The 22,551-nt window shown below is 37.3% G+C and overlaps 1 protein-coding gene across 2 annotated transcripts; it reads left to right on the top strand.

Moving 5' to 3' along the window:
* The first annotated feature begins 1,737 nt into the window (after positions 1–1,737).
* Positions 1,738–17,306, top strand: gata5 (GATA binding protein 5). 2 transcript variants are annotated; one of them, XM_068000371.1, is made up of 7 exons: positions 1,738–1,980; positions 2,857–3,594; positions 8,333–8,499; positions 9,745–9,870; positions 13,752–13,839; positions 15,850–15,974; positions 16,323–17,306. In XM_068000371.1, exons 2-7 carry the CDS (start codon positions 3,066–3,068, stop codon positions 16,485–16,487), a joined length of 1,200 nt encoding a protein of 399 aa, XP_067856472.1. In that variant the 5' UTR covers positions 1,738–1,980; positions 2,857–3,065; the 3' UTR covers positions 16,488–17,306. The 2 variants fall into 2 exon arrangements, with proteins under 2 accessions (XP_067856472.1, XP_067856474.1); XM_068000373.1 differs by lacking the exon at positions 1,738–1,980 and adding an exon at positions 2,360–2,717.
* The last annotated feature ends 5,245 nt before the right edge of the window (positions 17,307–22,551 follow it).

Genomic DNA, 22,551 nt, shown 5'->3' with positions numbered 1-22,551 from the left:
ACTTCTGTTCCCAGCTTAAAAATTAGTCTCCACGAAGAATATTACAAATACATATTTTTATATGTATAAAAGTAAATATTAAATATATTGATCAAAAATTTCACAACCGAAGTCCTTAAAAAGATTTTGGAAGTTGTCAGGTTTGTCAGACAAAATTATTACATTGTATTAAAAAAATAAAGGAAAATTGGACAATTGCAAATGAACTAAAAGCCTTTACTTTCTGATCTAACTTTAAAATTCACTTGCTATAATTATTCCACAGAAGTGACAATTCTCTTTTCATTTTGGCAGGATCTAGGGCAATGTTTTCAAATTGTTCTTAATATTCTAGAAACACGGGGTTCTAAAGAAACTTTCGCTGATTTTGCAGTGATAATGTGCGCATTGTGATGTTTGGCTAGTCCCATAGTCAGTGCGGATAAATCATTGCAACGTAACCTTATTAACTGTACGAGAAGGATTGATACATTTCTCATCTTTTTCCTAAGATCAGAAAGTTAGCACGCACTATAGATTCAAGAAATATTAACATTAAAACTGTTGGGAAGGTTTATTATCCCAATGTGCGATCACATTTCATTACATGGTCATATAGTGCCTTTAAAACCTAAATACTGAAATATTACAAATGATATTTATACTCTCGATGTGACTTTTGCCATATTTATTATATATATATAAAGCCACAGCGAGAGTTGTGTGCTGTGTGTTTAGGCATACACGTATACACATCTTATACCTGAAAATTCTCTACGCTATTTTTTAATGTAATCAAACTTTGCAAAAACAACGAAAAATCCCACTTCGCTAAAATGGGAGAATGAATTTAACAATTTAATCGTTCTAAATAAGTGAACTTTTGAACATAAACTCTGTGGACCATTAAATACCTCCATTCTGTAATTAGTATTGACAGGGAATGCTTGACTAGGTCGCCGCCTCTGTAAGCACGGACTTTCGCTGGTTACTTAATCTAAGATTTAATTAAACCGACCAAAAATGGGGGGAGGGAACTTAAGTTTGAAGAGTTTTAAACAAGTCTGTTTATAGTAATTTCAGACTCGTGTGATTAGACTGGAGATGGTCTGTCCAGTTTGTCGTGTTCTGCTACAAGAACATCCTATACTGAAATGCACTGGACTTCCTGAGAAAATGCAATAACGAAGAACCGTCCATAAATGTTATTAATTATTAAAACCGATCCCCCATAAGCAGACTTTGAATCTGCAACTAGCATTTTGATCCACATTCGTTGCTTCTAGTAATGTTAAACCTACAGAGCTCTTCACAATCATTGACCTCTTAAAACTGCCGTTGTATTGATAAAGTATATGTTTTCCCTTACGTTTATTCTGATGTCTATAAGCCGTACGTATAAGTTGAAAGCTGGTGTGTCATAGCAGAGAGTGAACAGGGTGCAGTATTCGGAAACATTGACAATCAAATTTCAGGAATAATTCTGTTCCCTTTATTGTTTTACCGTTTATTTTCAATTCTTAGTGGTGGGTTTTCAGAGTATTAAATTTTTTTTTACAAAGGTTGAGAACCGCATGTCTAATCGGGGTAACCTGCTTTCACATCGTTAACAGTCCTCAAATTGGATTATGAAAGCCAACAAATGGGCTCCCTGTCTCTTTAAGAATACAATGTCCTGCTATGTAAATACCGTGGAGGAGGAGTGGGAGGAGGGCCCGCCTCACGTGATCTCGGGGCTACAATTAGCTCAGTGAATTGGCAGAGTTAAAGCGGAGAAAAACACAGGCAGTTTTCTGAAACAAGTCACCAATCAAGATAGGAGACAGGTCAGTCCGTATCAGAACCACCCGGAGCAACAGTTCCTTCACCGTGCACATCGCACTGACAAATTCCAATCTTCTACATGCAATCCTTCTGGATACTTGTGTAAAAAAAAGAGTTCTCCCTAAACATTTTGATTTTCTCCTCCTCTCCCTGCGGCTGATCGCTCTGGATTCGATTGTAAGTATTTTGTCCAAAGTACTTTTCAGGCCAATGAATCCGTCGGCTGTAGTTTTTCCTCCGTCCTTATCTGTCAGGTTACCTTATCTCGCAGATAGAGGATACATGTAAAGCCTTAACTAAAACGCTATTACTTTGGGGAAGCATAGTTATCGATATTGTTTTGTGATTTGTGTGATCATAGATAATAAAAACTAAACTCCAGCTAGAAAGTTTTATTGGGCACCTTCCGTTAAATGTGCAGACAATCCCTTAGGCGTTCCTGACTCGCCTTGGATATATATATTTAATTTTCTGCCACACTCGCGTAAACATTTAGATGGGAGTGAACTGTACGCGTTATCCTTGATTCAGTTACATCGGGTATCTGTGCGATTCATCCCGAGGAATATTGCAGGCCGGACCATCAGCTACTTACTTATATCTTGGTTTCTTTGGCTGTATAATGATGTCTGTCCATAACTTCATTTTATCCGAACAGGATTAGAAACGTTTTTTTTTTAATGCTCAGAATCATTTAACTATTTTTATATGGAATCGCACATGATACACAACAAAACAAAGTTTTATTTTCGAAAGGTCCGCATGGAATCTGCAGCTCCGCCCGTCAATTTCAGGTCAATTTCTACGCTCGAGTCTTTAGAAACTGGACGGACAGAAAACGTTTTTTTTTAAAAAAATGAATTTTAACGCTCCAAATTTAAAATGTTGGAATAAATTGAGATTGTTACACAAAGGTGGGTTTTACAAAGTTAAGCGGAAGTTGTCACTTAGACCAGGTACTTTATTTTTTGAATTGCATCGAACGGAAAGTCAGTGTTCGATTGGGGAATGGCTATTGGATCATTTGTAACTCTAGTCTGTTATTTATTTCAGGTGAATTTCTTACTAAAAAAAAGTAGAACGCGGATAGACGTGGATAAAAGATTATCTTCCATCGCCCTCATTGTGATCGAATCGCCCTAGTTTATGAAATCAACAATGAACTGATATCAAACTGAAGAAAATCTGAGTATATTCCGAACTCAAAAACTTTCTGTGTGCATTCGTTTTGCAACGCATCAGAGGGTTACGTCGACTAGAAAATGTACCAAAGTCTAGCACTAGCAGCAAACCATGGACAACCAAGCTATCCCCACGACGGTTCCGGTAATTTCATGCATTCTTCGGCGGGCTCACCTGTGTATGTGCCCACAACTAGGGTCCCCTCCATGCTGCCCAGCATACCGTACCTACAAAACTGTGAATCGGCCCATCAGAGTCATCATCTGAGCAATCACACAGGCTGGCCGCAACCAGGTACCGAAAGCTCCGGATTCAACCCAAGCAGCCCTCATCCTTCGACCACCTTCTCTTATTCTCACAGCCCCCCCATGAGTAGCGGTGCTGGGAGGGATGCGGCGTATACCAACCCCTTAGTCATCAGCGCTAGTGGCAGGGAACAATACGGCAATGCCCTGGTCAGATCGGTCAATGGATCCTACTCCAGCCCATATCCTACCTATGTCGGCCCAGAGATGACTTCAGCCTGGCCACCGGGACCCTTCGAGAGCAGCATGATTCACAGTCTACAAGCCAGACAAGTCTCCATGGCAGGAAGGAGGTCCAGTCTGGGTAAGTAACTGAAATTATTTTCAAACGTACCCACAACAAGAAATGGGAAACTGCTAAATAATCACTAAAGTACGAATGTTGCTCAATACTCATACATTAATAATGAAAGTATTGAGCTGAAGAGCAACAGATTACCTTATAAACCCCTAAATGTGATTAACATTTGCGAGTAATATTTATCTGCTTGCACCAAAAACGAGGTCTTTTCATCTGCCTTAGCCAGGTTATAACTTCGTTTGGCGACTTCGACAGATGCTGCCTGACAGTGCTGTCCACGTGTAATCAGAATTAGTGTTTCGGTCGAACGGTATGATGATTATGACAAATATGGACTGCAGTGGAGGGCTGCAGCAGTAAGTATGACCTCGGGGGCAGCAGTGTACCTAATAGCTTGAAATTACAGTCAGGATTTGATTTATCATACCCTTGGACTGTCATTTGTTTTAAAAATGGGCCACCTTTTCACCCGTTTTAGGCAGACTGTAGCCCGAGTTTTGTGATGCCGGTGAGCAATGGTTTCCACTCTGTGTCATTCATCGAAAACTATTGCCCACTGACATTTGTTATTAGGTAATAGTGAAACTATTTCCAACTGATTATTTCAGTTCAGATAATCAGTTAAGGATGTCTTTCAAAGAATGTTCCATATTCTATCAATCTATTTGTCTATCTAATCTGTTTCGTGCATATAGCTAACACAACTTGAGTTAAAGATTCTCATTGAAACTAAAAAAGTCGTCACTAAAACCGGTATATATCTATAGTCATTATACTCTGTTAAGGAATAGAAAATAAAAAAATCACGCTTATTATTTATTAATCCTCATTGTATTACTTGCATCATTTCGGTCACATTGTTACTTTTTTTTTGCTCAAATTACCGTATTGACAACTCGAATTGCACAGAGGTGTCGCTTGTGTAACCTGCTATATTCTACAATTGGCCAAACCATGAAAGTTAAGTCACCACATTAACATTCATGTTATAAGTATGCAATAGAAAGCCCTTACAAATAATTGAGAATCTCTGGTAAGTTAACACTTGAAAGAAAATATTTATTTTTGACAAAATGTGATTCACTTAACAGACATTAATTGCAAACCTCTAAATTCTATTGGATTTTAAGACACTACAGAAAATAATTTTACTCCTCTGTCGTCTGTGTTACTTTCAGTTTCTATATATTTCACTTTGACTTATCTGTAAGGTATGGCTTCTCCTATTCCCTTTCATACCTTAGTTATTTTTTATATCTGTTTGACTCTAGTGTTTCTTCGCACGGTTTCTGTATATTCCAAGTAAAGGGCTAAGGTGCCTCTGCTTTTTTCCAGAGGAAAAGGTATATCTTTGTGTTCATAGCATTTGACAGACCTCCGGGGAAAATTGGACTTCAGTTTAACCTTGTAGCAGTTAACTTTGTTAGGCCATTACGTGTTATACTTACTCGAGCATTTGTTTACAGCCTGTAATACATTTCGTGGATGCAAATTAATCAAGAAATTGCAAGAACACTATGGCAAAGTGAAATCTACTTTACTCCCGGATTCCGCATTAAAAGATCTTGTCTTAATAGAAAAGTGCATATTCCATTTTATGTATCTTTTCACTCAGCTGGATTTTAATATCTGTGCAGTCTACAGCATCTGTTCTGAAATGGAGAATATTTAGGGATAGCGTATTGCAATTATCCATCTGGAGTTGTGTTTACAACAGGGAACTTAAAAGCCGTTTTTATATCCAATGCCGGGAAAGGAATAAAGGTTATAATTTGGCTCTGGAGACGTCCCTGTCATCGGCATATTAAAAATAAAAATGCCCCATTTTATTCGGCATTTTGCAATCTAGTTAGGAGCCTAAAGGAGTTCTGAAGTAATAAAAATACCAAGGACAGTCCATTTGATTGTTTGACTCAAGTGTCTTTATCTTAACCAATATTCAGTTTAGAAAATGTAAGGCTGTAATTTATGTCATTGTCCGATAGCATTAACAATGGCGATTCGCTAAATCTGGACTCAATACTCTTGAGTCATTTTCTAGCACTAAACAGTTTTTGAGGATGTTTAAAGTAACATTCGAAATTTATGGTTTGTAAGCCTATTAAGCACTTTACTGGATCACATTAGCTCAGCGCAGACCCTTTAAAAAGTCTAGAAGTGCTCTGGCCCCATCTCCAAAACAATCTACAAATACAACCACTTATTTACCACAGATGAAGAGAAAAAGAGAGACAGTGAAACTTGATCAACCATTCCAAGTATCAAACACACTTCATTACCTGCTAATACTCAACGTCAACTTTAAAGTGTCATAGATCAGAATTAATGGAGGGACTTGTCCAGAGAGACTGTTTTATTTTAACAGTCCATGGAAAAAAAATGCATAAAAATATACATACAATTAAGATCTTTGAGTTATTCGATATTGAATTAATTAAATGATAAATGGGCACTGTGATAAGATTCCTCTATCAGGATTTTATCATTTATTGCAATGGCTCAGGTCTTGTCCTTCAGGCTGGGAGATAGGCTGCTCGAACTTTTAAAGTCTCGTTCTTTTGTTCTAAATCCATCAATATTAATATTACGTTCTACATTATCAACTGGTTCAAAACATAAATTTGCATTTCCAAATATATTGTAACATTCTTTTCGATCTGCCCGCAGACTTGTAAAGATTCCCCTCATAACAATGCTCTGACTCCTGACACGCACCCCGAGCTATTATTTTAAATACACATTGGGTGCCCAACACTTGCCGCCAGCAACAATCTTATCAGGATTTCAATTCGCTGCCTGCGGGAGATGTTTTTCAATTTTCTAGAAGTATGCTGATATTATTTGGATCACGACTTTATAAAACCAGTCGATTTCCTGTGAAATTCCTCTCCTGTAATCAATTTGATGCCAACTGCTTTCTGCAGAAGCAGCGCTTCTTCAGGAGTTTAGGAAGTTGGGAGATTATTGTCTGCTTCGTTTGAATAAATCCATAAACCGTTTTCTCTCTTTAAAACAATTAGAACAGCAGCCGAGTGGGGGAAAGTATAAAAAGTGTTTTTTCTCTCTCCTTTATAAAAAAAAGGGGAGCTTGTTTACTGCACGTTTTGACATCTGCGGGAATAAATCCAGAATGTTGACCTGTTTTCCGTCCACAGCCTGTCATTTGTCACCCGAGTGCAATAGGTGTGATTGATAAATCGAGTAGTGGATCACAGAGCGTTCTGTAACACAAATGAGCATTCCATCAGTCTTCTGAGCCAGTCTCCTTGTCGCCACCAGTCAACATCCAAAAACACTTTGATGAAAAACGGGAAAGTTTGGCAAGGCATTATGATTTCTATCACTAACCCTCTTCCAAATAAATACCTACAATTTATTCTCCCCCTACTTAGAAATTATTTGTACCTTCTATTAAAACTCCTTTTACAGTGTATATGTAACAATGCACTCCCAGCCACGTTTACATGCCATTTTTTTTGATCACAGAAAATTTATCGTTTCCAGAATTGTTCCTTCGCCACCAAAGAAACCACTAACTTGGATTGTCAGACATGTTTCAACCACACAACATACACTGATATTTACAGTGTTGATTTCAGATGGCCATCTTGGTCACGGTGAATTACATACAGTTTTTATTATCCAGCATATAAATTTCTTTAAAAACGTTTTCAAGGACGTTTCACCATTTATTTGGAAAACATACTGAAACGTACATTTCAGAGATGATTATCATTATTGCTGCTTATTGGAAGGGAAAGTCAAGACTTTATCTGAGATTCTCTGTGCCAAAAGTTCGTCTTTTTTCACAGACAGGCAGTAAAAACAAAAACTTATTCCTTCTCTGCCAAATGGACATTTTCTAATAATGTTCAGATCTCCCGTTTCTTTTTATTCTAGAAAACTGTAATGCGCATTCTCTTATACAAGCAGCTTGTTTGATGTCTGGAAGGTAGCATAATAGAGGAACACAGGGGTACTTGAGTCCGCTTTTGAATTAATAAATAAGGTTGAATGGTAAAAATTGCCAGTGGCCGCCTTTCCCAACACTCGCTGAAAGGACAGTACATCCTTTTTATTAAGACGTTATAATATTGAAATATTGAACGAGTTGAGAACACTATGCAAACTATCTCGAATGCAACGGATATCTCATTATTTACATACAGCAACAAAATATTTTATTTTTATTTTCTTTTTTCAATGAGGCAACTTTGGTGAATAAATATTTAAAGACATCCAGCGGGTAAATAAATATAAAATGTTAACCAGAAATAAAGGTGTAATCCAGGATAAGTATGTCAGGAGTTTGAAACTTTTTTTTCTGACTGGTACACAGAATGGACGTGAAATGCGAGAGAATCCTAACATCATAATATTTTAGTGGGGTTAGAACTGAAATATCCCGACGCTTTTGCGAGTGGAACCGAGGATATGTACCTGTTGGTAGAACATCCAATAATAACCAAGAATCGAAGATAGGGTTCTCATCTAAATGAAATAATTTACAGAAATGTGCTCAGTTTAAACTTTATTTTTTTCAACTATGAAGTGAATGTAAGATAACATACTCCAGGACCGAGCAGGGTAATAAATAATATAATTTATTAGACGTGGAGCCATTTTTATTTTATTTCTTTAGAACAAGTTTTTAACAGGATGCATTTTTCTGACAGTCACAAATCTCTGCATTATGCAAACCAGATGTCACTGATTTCTTCCTTCCCCTTTTTTTATAAAGAAATGATGGAAGATTTTCCCGAGGGCCGGGAGTGTGTGAATTGTGGGTCCATGTCTACTCCGCTCTGGAGACGGGATGGGACGGGCCATTATCTCTGCAACGCCTGCGGACTGTATCATAAAATGAACGGGATGAACCGACCGCTCATTAAACCACAAAGGAGATTGGTAAGCAGCCTACTGGATCCCAGGCTCATTAAGAAATATTCTAGCAGTGCAGAACCTCTCCCAAGCGCCACTTCTTTATCTCCCATAAAACTCTCTCTGTTTTATGAAGTTGAACAAGACAGGGCGCCCCTTTCCACACCGCCTCTCCTCCACCCATATATGGAAAACTTGAACAAAAATAAAAGTGCTTTGTTCCCGTTTTGAATTTCCGTGATTATTTCAACGGATCATCTTTCTGTTTAAAAACGTGTGACTTTTTCCTTCCCTTTACTGCAGTAATTTATTTACTGGTGGTCTGGATTGTAAATCAGAATAGAGATCAGGGCTTCATTGATTTTGGATGTGGGATCTGACAAGAAATAGACAACTGATGGTTGAGATTGGGGTGGTGATTAAATGTTCCATCACCAAGAAACCAAATGCAGCACGGCTTTATTTATTTCTCTTCTAGATTAATTGCAATTTGCGATGTATATCCCAATGCTTTAAAAATGTATTTAACTTTCTATCCTTAATCACCAGTCAGTGTAGAATGGTCTGTAAAACACACTCATAATTTTTATGTCTTAAATAACAACACTACATCACAATGTTGGGGGTCAACAACTTCCTTGACAAGGTCAGAGTTGTGAAGAGGCGCCCTTCAGAGGCCCATTCCCCATTCTGAATAAACTACTTAGGCCTTGACGATATAAATTATTTTAGCCTTGTGCCTTTCAATAAGCAGGAGGGGAACCTTGATCCTTTATCTCAGTGCGAAAACAACACGCACAGTTGTGACTAGGCTCATGTCTTTTGCAAAACCTATTTTAGCTTGTATTGCATTCTAATAGTTGATACTGTGTAAGTTTCAACTTTCCGCTCCTACAAAATGTGAGATTCCTTTCTCAAAATTGAATAAAAGGCAATGACTCAATGAGAAAAATAAATAGCAAGTGAAAAACTTTAATACATTATAATAAAATATTTCCATTCGATATGTATGTATCCATGTATTATATATGCATACACAGTAACACTAAGTGTAATTGACAGCAGAGGAGGAATCATGACTATGAAATGTTCAATTACAGTCTTTTTACTAGCCGTAAATAAGAATTTTGCCATTTGTTCAGTAGACTTCAACAGTATTATACTGTTAAGAAATATAATAAATGCTTAGATCATAAGAAATAATAAATATAATAAACATTAGCTGATTTTTGTAACATTATTGATGGCTTCTTCAAATATCTTGTTTTACAGTCATCATCCAGACGTGCTGGTTTGTGTTGCACTAACTGCCACACTTCTACTACGACCCTTTGGAGAAGGAATGCTGATGGAGAGCCAGTATGTAATGCTTGTGGACTCTACATGAAACTTCATGGGGTAATAGTTCTTTATTTTTGTAATTGTATTTATTACTTAATAGACCTGATGCAACAACATGACGTGAACTTATTAAAGGCAAAATATAAACATTACACCAGTGATAGTATCACTTCTATACAACTTCTATAAAGATTCGTTAATGCATTAACTATTATTTTAAATAGGAGGAATTAAAATCTGTTAAATAGAAACTGTAATGTACATCAAACCATTTTCTCCCCTTCACTCAATCACAGGACGATTGACAGAAAAATCAGAGACCATGTTTATCGGACCAGTTACAAGTAGCAGGCTAGCTGCACCTGTGTTGGTTTTATCCTAGTGTTGAAATGTTCCCTCAGAGCAGTAATTAATAGATAAACAATATGAAATATAACACAAGTGAATCCCAGACTACACACCTGCCTCTGGTTATGTGGCTATTTAACAAATGAACCCATCACTTTATTCTGCAGCTTTTGGTGAGTTCACCCAGCTCTCAGTCACTAAGTTATCTGGAAGTAGTTCACCAGTAGTCATAAGCAAAACTGTCACCATTAAGGAAATGTTAGGAATAACTTTTACAATCAACAAATGTAAAACAGATTGCAAACTCATTTCAATACATGGAGCTTTGTTTACTTCTAGAGGTGACATATTTAAAAATAGATCATATTTTTGAATGTGTGATTGTCGATCTTACTTGGCAAGTTTTCATAAATTCAGTTTCACTGGAGTTTAGATTAATATTTTTATAAATTTAGAGCTAAATTGTAGCAAAAGTTTACAAATAAATTTCAGGAACGCATTATGCACTGTCCCACATTACAAACTGCTTCACAAGGCATATGTCCATGAGTTAGATGCAAAAGTATTAGGCTGGGTTGATGTGTGGCTGAAAGGTAGACAACAAAAAGATAATAGTGCATGGGAGATGTCAGAATGGAAATCAGTTGCCATGGAGTTCCACAGGAGACAGTATAATTTTCATAAATGACTTAGAAGACAGAATATTGTCCAAGGTGGCTTAAATTTGTGGATGACACCAAACTGAATACAATGGCTCATGAAGTTAACCAATGTGTGATAATCCAAAGGGATCTGGAGTGGATAGATCAATGGGTAGAGAGGTGACAGATGGAGTTCAACATGGATAAGTATGAAGTCATGATATTAGATGGAAGAAGCAAGAATGTGGATTATATAATAAATGGCAATGCACTTATGGTAACAGAGCAAGAAAAAGACCTGGGGAATAGGTTATTAAAACCATTGGTTCAGTGTTCAAAGGTGGTGAAGAATACAAATAAAATGTACAGTTAGAGGTGTGACTTACAAGCATAAAGAAGTGATATTGAAGTCGTCATATCTGACCTTGGTGAGGCCACATTTGAAGTACTGTGTTGAATTTTGATCTCCATATTACAGGAAAAGGGGAGACTTATTGGAGCGAATCCAGGGGAAGGTTACAAGGCTGATTCTTGAACTCAGAAGGCTGAGTTATGAGGAAAGTTTTGTCTACTGAGATTCTTTACTCTCTGGAGAGGAGGATGATGAGAGGAAGACTTGATAGAGGTCTTTCAGATTTTAATGACTATAGAGAATTTGGATCAAGGAAAGTTCTTCTGTCAAGCACAGGGTCTAAGGATTATGGGATGCAATTTTAAGTTAAGGGTGGCAAAAGGAAATAGGAAATTTAGGCAGCCTTTTTTGTGTTTGAACAATGGAACAGATCATCAGTGGCAGAAGTGGAACAAAAATTCATTGCAAGTTTTAAAAAAAGGATTAAATGAATTGCCTTTAGGAAAGGGAAAAGAAAGTTATTAGTTTTGGAATCGTGGCAAGGAAACTGTAGGTTTAGAAGGACCTCTGGTCTCCTTCCCAAAACAATACTATGTTACTACAGACAATACAGAGTTACCAACACTGATGGTAGATCAAAGGAAAACTCTTACCTCTTGTAGATTTGGCATGGGCCACCCAACTTGACATTGGTATCAGGCTGGTAGAAGCAGCCTGATGTGAATTTCCTGATATTTTCCAGCAAGCAGAAAAATGCAGTGAAAGTGTCAGGAAGATAACTTAATACCTATCAATGCTTGAACAGAAATAGAGAAAGAAAGAACAAACTTGCATTAATAAAGGACCTCATGTACATCAAATTGCTTCCCAAGTAATGAATTACTTTTGAAGTATAGTCACTGCTCTTATGTAGTTAAACACAGCAGCCCAATTTGTGCACAGTATGGTTTCACAAACAGCAAATGGAATTAACTGCTAGATTTGGTGGTGTTGGCTGAGGGGTGAATGTTAGCCAAGACATCAGGAGAACTCCCTACTCTTCTTCAAAAACTGCTATGGGATCTTATATTGCCACTGGAACAGGTAGACAAGGCCTTAGCTTAATATATCATCAGCAAGACAGCACTGCTGACAATGCAGTATTGAAGTGATGTGCTCATGTCCTGGAATGGGCTTGAACCCAGAACCTCCTTGACTCAGTAGATGAGAGTGCTACCATTGAGCCAAACTCACTTCCCAAAGGGATCACAATCATTTTAGATCATCCAGAGCAGGACTTAATACAGTCTTTGGGTTTGAAAGTTTAAATGGACTTTAATGTAGATTTAAAGCATGAGGTTTTTTTGGAGGTGTCAAGTTGTTCTGTGTGTATCAGAGAAAATAAGGTGTTATATAACCTTATCTGTGTTTATTCTGATTTTTAAACTGAATAATATGCATCCTTATTATGAAAACATAATACAGAAAATGTATCCTCCATTCTCCAAGTCTATCTTGAAAACAGAATGCTTCAATATATAATTCTTAAAGTAGATTAATATAATCCATTGTATTAAGTCCTGTTATAATCAAAGTTAAATCACTGAACACTAACTGTAGAAAACAGAAGATCAATCATTAATTCCAACAAATTCTCCAAACTTTGACCCATCTCATATACACATTTGCAAACCTTGCTCAAGTGTTATTGAAAATGAATGTATTTTTGTTAGATATGCTAACATTTAGTTATATATAATTGCATCATTGCTCCACAGAAGTGACACAAAATTGTAATGAACAGCTCCTCAAAACTTTATTACATCAATAGAATTTGTTACTGTAGTCCAGTAACCATGGGAATAACTGTCTAAAGATAACAGAAGTGTTATCGCAGATTGGCATGGTGGAAGGCACGCTATGACAGTTGCTGCATTTTGATGCGTTTGAAGGGGTATTGGGAACATTTATTGTTGATCATTGTAACTGAAAGAAATTAGGCTTTCACTGCACCCTTTAGCCATAGTTGTTCAAAATCAGTATCTGGATAACATTTCCAACACTTTAATATATCCATGTGCCTCAGAATGTGAGTAAACGTATATTGAAAATTTAACATTTTTCAATTTTAAAACAAATTCCATGAGCTTTTTATGTTTTATTATCCTATGAAGTGTCACTCAGGAAAGTGATCTTTATACAGTGGAGTTTTGGAAATCTAACATTTGTCCTGTGTTCAAGCAAACCTTTCAGAGCATTTCCTAAGGAATAAATGGCTATCAAGCTATCAAAGCAAAATACAAGAAGAGGAAGAATGTTGAATTGATGCAGTCAAAGGCATTTTACATTTACCAATTCGAAACTGAGATTTTTGTGGCACATCTCTGTTGCTATGAGCATTAATAGTCACAAAAATCCTAGCATCTCCAGGACACTAAAGAGAAAAACCAAGAGAGACCATTTTGAGCAGGTTCCACTGAACCTAAAATAAAACCACAACTTATTTGGTTTTAATCTTGATCCAATAATGTACTTGGTGCAGCATGCAAAGTAATATCCTATACTATATTTTATATATATGATTGGAGTTACAGTTGTATTGTGTTCTTATCCTGTAGGTACCACGTCCTTTGGCCATGAAGAAGGAAAGTATCCAGACAAGAAAAAGAAAGCCTAAGAATGTTAGCAAATCCAAAGGTTCCTCAGGTACTTGAGTTACTCAAGCTCTTATTTTAATTAACCCACTTATTTATTTCCACACTATCTTGCCCTGTGCTATCCATCGTCTATTACCAAGAGGGAGCTCAGCTGACCCACTACCAGGCCAATGGCGCTGGCCAGTAGGAGCAGTGTACCGGGGAAGTGCTTTGCCTCCTCTAGACATGTAAGGGATTGTAGGCACAAAAACTGTGTCTTCCCACTGCCTGGTACAGTTTGTTGGTGCAGAATGCTGCAAGGTTCTCAACCGATAGAATAAAATTGAGCCACACCACTTTCTCAGAATTGTGCCTCTGTCCAAGTGTTCTGCCACATTTCTCCCTCTCCAAAAGTAATTGTTCTTAATGGTCTTGAATTCCCCATTCCTCTTGTGTTATCAGTCTGCTTTCCATTTTATTAAATGCGTGATAATACATATATACAAAAGGAGTCTCATGCTTCCACATTAATACTGCCTCTAACCTCAAATATGTGCAAAGCAGCCAGCAACATACTTCCCCCTAAACCTCCCATCATCTGCCTAGATCATGCAAAAGAGTCTGAGATACAATGGAAATAATATGTAGTCAGTCAGACATTTGTTAATGGGTGAACACATGTCGCCCGCCGCTGGTAAGTAACTAACTCACCCAAAAACTTTCCTCAGTCTTCTGAGCATCAACTTGCTTTAATTGAGAGCTGCAAGAAGTGTAGCGGACGTTCCCGTGCTTCTCTGAGCAGTGAGAGGAGGAAAGGATCTCTATGTTCCCCCCCCCCCCCACCATCAATCAGCTTGAAGCAAGCCACGCTGTGAGAACCAGGAAGTGGATCTCATTCACTAACCGTGCAGAGTAAAAGGTGAAGAATGAAAGAAAACATGCAGAACGGGGCCGGGTACAAGCATGCCTCCAGAAAATCCGATCTCATAACTTATCAAACCAAGGATGCATATTTTCATATCTTATTATATTACAAGAAAGATACTCTCAAACAATTTAGAAGAAACAGTTCTTTTCTAAAACCCTGTGCATGCCACTAGCAATTGAAAGGTTTTTTTGACAAACCCTGTAATGCAAACACTTTTACTACCATGCCCTCAGCTATTGTTGCATTGTTGCAACTTCCTTGGGGTAAATTTTGAGAGCCTGGATTTGGTAACAGGTGAATCCTAATCCTTGTAGATGTACATGTATAAAAAGGATTTTTCTTGCTTGAGAGGACAGGATTGTTTAAAACTATAGTGGCTCCCTGCTCAATGCAATCAATTAAGAAATCTCATTAATCCTATGATAGTGGTAAGACTGTCTTGTGACTGCTTCAGGAAATATTCTACTTTTATGTTCTTTTGGCTTGGTTAAAAAAAAGATACATGCCTACTCCTAATTAATTGCTACATTGTCAGATTGACTTAGTTGCTAGCACTTTTGCCTCTTGAATCAGAAACCTGTGGATCAATGCTGACACTTCAGTGCAGTACCGAAGGGAGTGCTGCATTCTTAGAGTTACTTTATTCCGTGGTACTATTTGAATAAGAGCAGGGAGTTTTGCTGGTGTCCTGCCCAAGATTCCTGCTTCAACCAACACCACCAAAAACAACTAGTCATTCATTCATCTCATTTGCTTTTTGTCAGATCTTGCCGTATGCTAAATTGACTGCCTGTGTACGCTTTAAAAGTAATTCATTGGATGGGAAAAGCTTTGGGATATCCTGAAGACATGACGGGGGGTGAAATTGTCAATGCCAGAAGGGTAAAATGGGCTGTTAGCGAATCGGCAAGTTTTCCACAGTGGAAAAGAAAATCTGGTGCGATGTAAAACAGGCTATCGATTTGCTATCAGCCCATTTTGCACTACTGGCGTTGACCAATTCAATATCCTGATAAGTTGCTTCAGAAATGCCATTTCTTTCTAAATCAAATGAAATAGTACTTCAATAATCAAATGATCCACTTAATTATCTTTGATATAGGTCATATTGCTAATAAGCTGAATTAATGACCAAATTCTGTTTTTCTTAAGGCACAACTTCAGGAACCAACTCCCCATCTTCTATATCAAACTCTGAAAATGCATCGACTATCAAAACTGAATCTGATCTGGCATCATCTCCATATGCAGGTCAAACATTAGTGTCTGTTTCTCAGGTAAAGTAACGAGGAAGTGTAACATTCTTTTGCGTTTAATCTAATCAAACATATCCTGAGAATACAGAGACATAAAGCTGAGATATTGATTATTTAAAGTTGGATTATTTAAAATAAGCAATTGAATGATTCTTTAGACATCATAATTGAACACTACGTAAGGTAATTACTGAATTTTGTTTCATTTATGGATTTAATGCAGATGCAAAAAACAAAAGTTTAAAGCATGATTACAGAATAGCAATATATTTATTTAAAAATGCAAAGGGCACTTTGGTTGGAAAGGGATATTGTAAATTATTTCTTGTGTTACTATTGGAATAAGTTTAGTGTTTCTTATTTCTGTAGGCTCCACCCACAGCAATGATAAGCCGAGAAGACTTGAACCCTGGTCCTTCACAGTTGAAATATGTAACTGAAGATTATTCTTATACCTCAGCCACTGTGACCCCACAGACTGGAGTTAATGTACCACTCAGACAAGACTCTTGGTGTGCCTTGGCACTGGCATAAAGTATGGTCTTTCTTGCAGCTTTTGGTCCAACTTTTCTACTTCATCATTGAGTGGACAATCCAGATACCCGAAGGATTTGAAAGAAATAAGTTGAACCCACATATTTGTGTGGTGTATTTCCAATTGGTGAAATGCCGCAAAAACTCACATAGCTGATCATCCTAGCAGTTTCTGCAACCACTCTTGATTCCGGATCTGAGTACGAGCTTTATTTGTGAATCAGTAAATTTCGACATCCCTGGCAACAAGCGATCAAGTGAAACGTATACTGTTCATCTCAAAAATATGAATGAAATCAAAACCATTCTTTCAAAGTGACTTCTTGTAAACTATTTGTGAGTGCAATTAATTTCATTAGATCAGTGATAACGACTGATCCTGTTAGGCTGAATAACTTAATAATTTAAAGGGAAAGTGTGAACAGAAATTATTGTATGTCATGTTGAAATATTAGTTCTTTCGATGGACAGATATTTCACTTCTGCTTTGAATATTTTAATGTTATACTAAGAATGCAGTCAGTTCCTTTTTTGTTATAGAACTTTTAAAATATTTTGCCTTTTTAAAAACAGATGAATCAATTCATCTATAATCTATAAATATATATTAAAAAATCAAGGCTTCCAATCTCTACACAGGAAAATACATAGATTATTAACGGGAAAAAAGGATTGAGCAGCATTTGGCATGTGTATTACATTGTAGAACGGTTATTTTAACAATGCTAATGTTTTGCATATCCAAAAAAATACACTCGAGCTGTATTCACCTTTGAGACACTGTTTTAAAATGTGTTGTGAATAAAAATATAACTATGACGCAGTTTTCAGTAATTATTATGTAAGAGCTAAACTATGAAACAAACTAGATCACCAGGTGTTTGCTATGGATTTATGAACCTGCAAGTTGAGCTCTTTTGAGGTGCAATGGAGAAATCACTCTGTAAACCGCATTCAATATCTCAATAAGTACACAAGATACCTCGAAAGAAATTAAGATAGTTATTCTCCATTATTGATCGTTTGTATAAAAATCTCTTAATTATGTGATTCTTACTTCATGCCTATATTTATTAGCCAAATGAAAATTGTACAAACCAAAGTTGCCATTAAATCAATGGCAAATATTACATAATCAGCTTGTGTAACTGGTGCTAATAAAAGAAAATGTTGTAGAAATCAGAGTAATTGTTTTCCCAGCAATTTGCTAGAAATATTGAACTGTCGAACGAATTCTGTATCAACCTAAAAATGACATTTTGGTAAAGCATTGAGTTTAAATATGTGTTCTCTTGGGTTACAGATGATGAATGATATGGCAAATGTATTTTTTAATTATGCAAAATATGGTGCCTAATTGCTATATACCATAATGAATTTCAACCATATGATAAACTGTAACTGCAAAGAACTAAAAAGAGATGATTAGTTTTAGAAAATACATTAACTGATGAAGTGATTTGAATCACAATATGACTCCTGTTATTGATCTTCAATTTACTGACTGTATCACACATTTTTATACATTTTATCTAAGTAGAGTATTGTGCACATTTCAAAAGTCTAATTAGTTTATGATTGACATGGACGAGGAAATGATTACTTTCAGTACTTTTGCTGTCAAATATTTCATCCTTATAAGGTTGACAATAAATACAGATAATTTACTGAACTCCATTGGGTGTTATATATTGAACATTATTTTTACAGTCACATATTTTGCACACTCCTTCCATAGTACTAGTCATAAATACACTTTAAAATTAAAGGTCAACTAATTTTCTTCATTGCCAAATATCTCTGCAACAGTACTTATGTTGATAAGACTTCAATGAATTTTTAAATAATTGTTTAAATTCAGGATTTTTACTCAGAATCTCCTTCAAATATGGATAATGGTACAGTTTTTCCAGAACCCACTGTTCATATAATCAATGGTTTTTGAGTTTAGAACATAAATATCAATAAAAGAAATACATTACAAAATAAAAAGACCTGAGTCATTCCCCCTGAGTCCACCCTCACCTGCCAAGGTTCTCTTCAGCTGCATCTGTGTTCAGTTCCTGCAAATTACAGTTGTGGGAGTTGTTGCTCGTACATTTTTTTGCTTTCAGAGCTTTCTCAGCAATAGTTTGAAGAGTTTATACTTTACCTTTTTCTAATGTTTTAAACTGGCACCTACCCACCATTCCATCTACTTGTCCTGCCACAGATCCAATAAATCAAATCACAGAAGGAATAAACTCCAAAGGCAATTTGAACAACTTCTAGCAAGGTTCATTAAATGTCAAATGAGATGATATATGGCTTGCCTTACACCAAAACTGGATTTGTAAAATTTAAACTTTCAAAATAGATGCAAGTTATAGCACTCAATTTTGTATAGTATAATCATCAAACCTTCAAATTATCGAAATGGTTAGTTCCATATATCCAACCTGAGTAGCGTACAATATTATGCAAATTGTTTGTACCACTCCTCTATGTTAGATTATTATTGGAGTGAGCAACTATGATGCAGAGAATTTAAGGAATTTACAATTAAGAGGTCATTAAACCTTCTAACCCATTTATTTATGACCCAGACCTTTGGATCCACTGTTGCACTCCCATTTTCTCATTTTCATTCCATCTTCTACCATCTGAATTATAATTCCCTGTTTTATATTTTGCTGAACACCTCGTCACCCAGATTTCAAAGGGAAGGGCCAGTGCGCACAGAATATATAAATTCATTGTCAGGCTGGTAGAGACAGAGGATCTTAGACAGATCCAAGGCACATTATTAGTCATTTCCAACTCAACAATTTTTTACTCATGACAGAAGCTTTCCATCATGTTTTATCCAGCATTTTGGCAAACTTCCAGTGAGGAACCTCATCAAACATTTTAGGAATATAAATATCTACTATTCACCAAATCTGTCCTTTACTCACATTTGATAAGAAAAAAAAATGACTAATCTTCCTTAAATGCATTTTACCTCTTATTTCTCAAAGTCTGTTTCGACAAATGTCTTTAGATTGCATCTCTTGTTACGGTCGTTTAGCTTCCATACGGCTAAAGTTAAGCTGGCCTGTGGTTCCCTGCATTGTGTTTCTATCTATCAAAATAGTGATATCACATTAGGTAATCGCCAATCCATCAGAATCCTCCTGGTGTTAAAAAGATTTCTGCCAACACTTCCTTATTTTCTCCTATGCCTTAGCATTCTTAGTTGAGACCCTGGTGTTTGTGCACCTTCTCTTACTCAGTAATGTCAGTTTTACTTGTCACTTCAGCTTCTGTTTTTTGGTCTCAACTGTACCCTTTGCATTTAACTGGAGGGCTTGAAATACACCTATTGTTCTTACTGGAGAAACGGAAGAATAATACCCTATTGAGAATCTCTGTACACCTTAGACCTCTCATAGACAGATATTTTCATTTTTTGAAAGTTTGTTAATTGCATTTTCAATAATTCATATTTACATAAAATATTTTATCAGCAAATCTGATGATTAAAGGATTTGATAGGGTAAATAGAGAGAAACTATTTCCTCTGGGGGTCAGTCCAGAACAAGGGGGCATAACCTTAAAATTAGAGTTAGGCCATTCAGGGGTAATGTCAGGAAGCACTTCTTCACACAAAGGGTGAAATCTGGAACTCTCCCCCAAAAAGCAGTTGAGCCTAAGTCAATTGAAAATTTTAAAACTGAGATTGATAGATTTTTGTTATGCAAGGGTATTAAAGGATATGGAACCAAGGTGGGTAGATGGAGTTAAGATACAGATCAGCCATGATCTAATTGAATAACAGGTTCGAGGGGCTGAATGGCCTACTCCTGTTCCTATGTTCCTATCTCTCATGTGTTACAGATGACAAGCGGGGGAGGTGGGGATAATCTGTAGCAAGGGTGTGGGAATGAAGGAGGGATACACATAGCTGCCGAATGGATTTGAAGAGAAATTTGTAAGAGATGTACTGAAGAGTAAGGTCCCAAATTTCCCTGCGGCCTGGGGTGCACTCCCATGTAAATTAGCTGGGAGTGCAGCAGAGGGAGACAAATGTCTGGCCAGATCTGGAAATATCAGGTCTCCACTCAGAAGAGCATCGGAGGCCAGTGCCAGAGTTCTCACAACTACCACCTTCTTTCCAGAAATCTGGATGCAGGGAAGAAACTGACTATTGCAGGGGTGGAAATGGGACCAACTGGATTCTGCAGGCCAGGATCATGGCCCACAAGAGTCTGGAATTGCCTGTTATAATGTTTTCATCACCCCTTTTACAAGGGGGAAGAGACAGATTACACTCGAAGATGCATATTTGGCAGCAACCCCTCCCCCCCCAACTGCTAACGAGACCCCCAATGCGGCAATCCAACATCTTTTTTAAAAGATTGTTTCACATCTGTAACAAAGTGTGATGCTTCGAAGTGTGACATTTAGACTGTGACACCTGAAGGATATGCATAAGATGCAAGACTAGAAAATATCCCATAATGCTGCTTTTGGTAAATCAGAGGATGCACTTGTTTTATAAGGATAGGAAAATTATATACAAATTAAAATGTAGTTGCATATCTCTTTAAGACTAGAAGATGTAATTGCTTGGTTTTCTTGAAATCAAAGGTAGGTTCACTTAGAGTTCAGGTTGTAGACGAGAACCCTCATTTTGTTTAAATGACAGGTCAATTTAGAATTTATAGATATTATGGAACTGGTATGTTCTTGGAGAATGAAGCAGAAACACAAAACATTTTAAGATTGTTTTGCATCTATAAACGAGAGTAGAGTGCAGGAGATAGAAAGAGTAAGGATACATTTACACTACTCCTGTAGCATATAAATATATAACTGCAACTGGACTTGACACCAGAGCAGAGAAAAGTGAAACTCCCTGGAGGATGGGGTCTCACTCTGGTTTACTTTTGAGTCAATTCAGGCCTACACACCAAATTTACACTTCAAGTTACCAACACTAAACTCATGGACTGAGAATGCACAATAAATCATCCCAATTGTAAGCTTTCCAACTTTCATACCTAGCTTGCAGATGTTTCATTGTTTTCTGTTGGTTTTAACTTAACTTCTTTATGACCTACTGCATGCAGCTCTTGAGAAAATGAAAGTGAGAGCTGGGGAACCAACAATGGGAGTCAATCACGTGGGAAGAATGAACCAATCATAAAAATAAAACATAAAGGGGTAAAAATTCGATATGGCCCATTTTAGGACGTGTAATTGACATGACACACTTCCAGGTCACGCCCGAACCAGGAGTCCCGATGCTGGCAGAAATTGGACCTCAGGCCTCATTCTAATAACAGGGGCGAGCTGCCGGGGCCTGTCGCGCCTCCAGAGGCAGCTTACCCTTATGCTTGGCTCAAATTTGGGCCACATGCCTCACCGGTAGGTGGACGGGGAACAATGGAGAATGCGAGGGGAGCAACAGAAAACAATGAAACATCTCATGAGTGCTGTTGTGCTGGGAGAAGCAGTCCTGCTCCTCCCAGCACAGGAAGGTTTAAAAATACCAAATTCACCTTTTTGGTAGCGGCCGCTGTTTAGGCTGTAGGGATCACTGGGAAAAGCTGAGCAGCGGAGGCCAGGCGCCTGCTCCATGCACTGCTGCCCTTTCCTGCAGGGGCCTAAAATAGGCGTTAGGCCCCTCATTTACATATGCAAGGGACCTAATGCCTGTTTCAGGTGGGCATAAAATGGGTGCAGCAAGGATCAATTTTTACCCCAAAGAGTGCAAACTAAGTAGTGGGTTTCTTCAACCCTCAAAGCAAGAAGAACCTCAGTCTCCCAAGTATCATGCACTACTATTACTCAGTATCCCAGATCTAAGGGCTCCTGGCATCTTCCCTGGCCTCCCAATAAAGTGCATGCATGGAAATGGAGACTGAGATCTCCCTACTAATCCTTTACATTACCCAGCCATTTTCATCTTTTAATGACCTGACCAATTCTTCAAAAGTTTGCTTCCACCAAATATACCAAATGCTAACCTCAACACACATATCTTTTTCTGATTCTTCTTGTAACCTGATTTATTATTTCCATGTCTCTAATTGTCTCC

The sequence above is a fragment of the Heptranchias perlo genome, chromosome 19 (genome assembly GCF_035084215.1).
Source record: "Heptranchias perlo isolate sHepPer1 chromosome 19, sHepPer1.hap1, whole genome shotgun sequence".
NCBI lineage: Eukaryota > Metazoa > Chordata > Chondrichthyes > Hexanchiformes > Hexanchidae > Heptranchias > Heptranchias perlo.
Note: the sequence above shows the minus strand (reverse complement) of the source record. Positions and strands in the feature narration are given on the sequence as shown.

Excerpts from the sequence above, each read along its gene's own strand:
- gata5 (XM_068000371.1), top strand. The coding sequence starts at position 3,066 with ATGTACCAAAGTCTAGCACTAGCAGCAAACCATGGACAACCAAGCTAT. Across the intron at positions 9,871-13,751 it reads TCTACATGAAACTTCATGGG|GTACCACGTCCTTTGGCCAT; the intron begins GTAATAGTTCTT and ends CTTATCCTGTAG. Across the intron at positions 13,840-15,849 it reads CAAATCCAAAGGTTCCTCAG|GCACAACTTCAGGAACCAAC; the intron begins GTACTTGAGTTA and ends GTTTTTCTTAAG.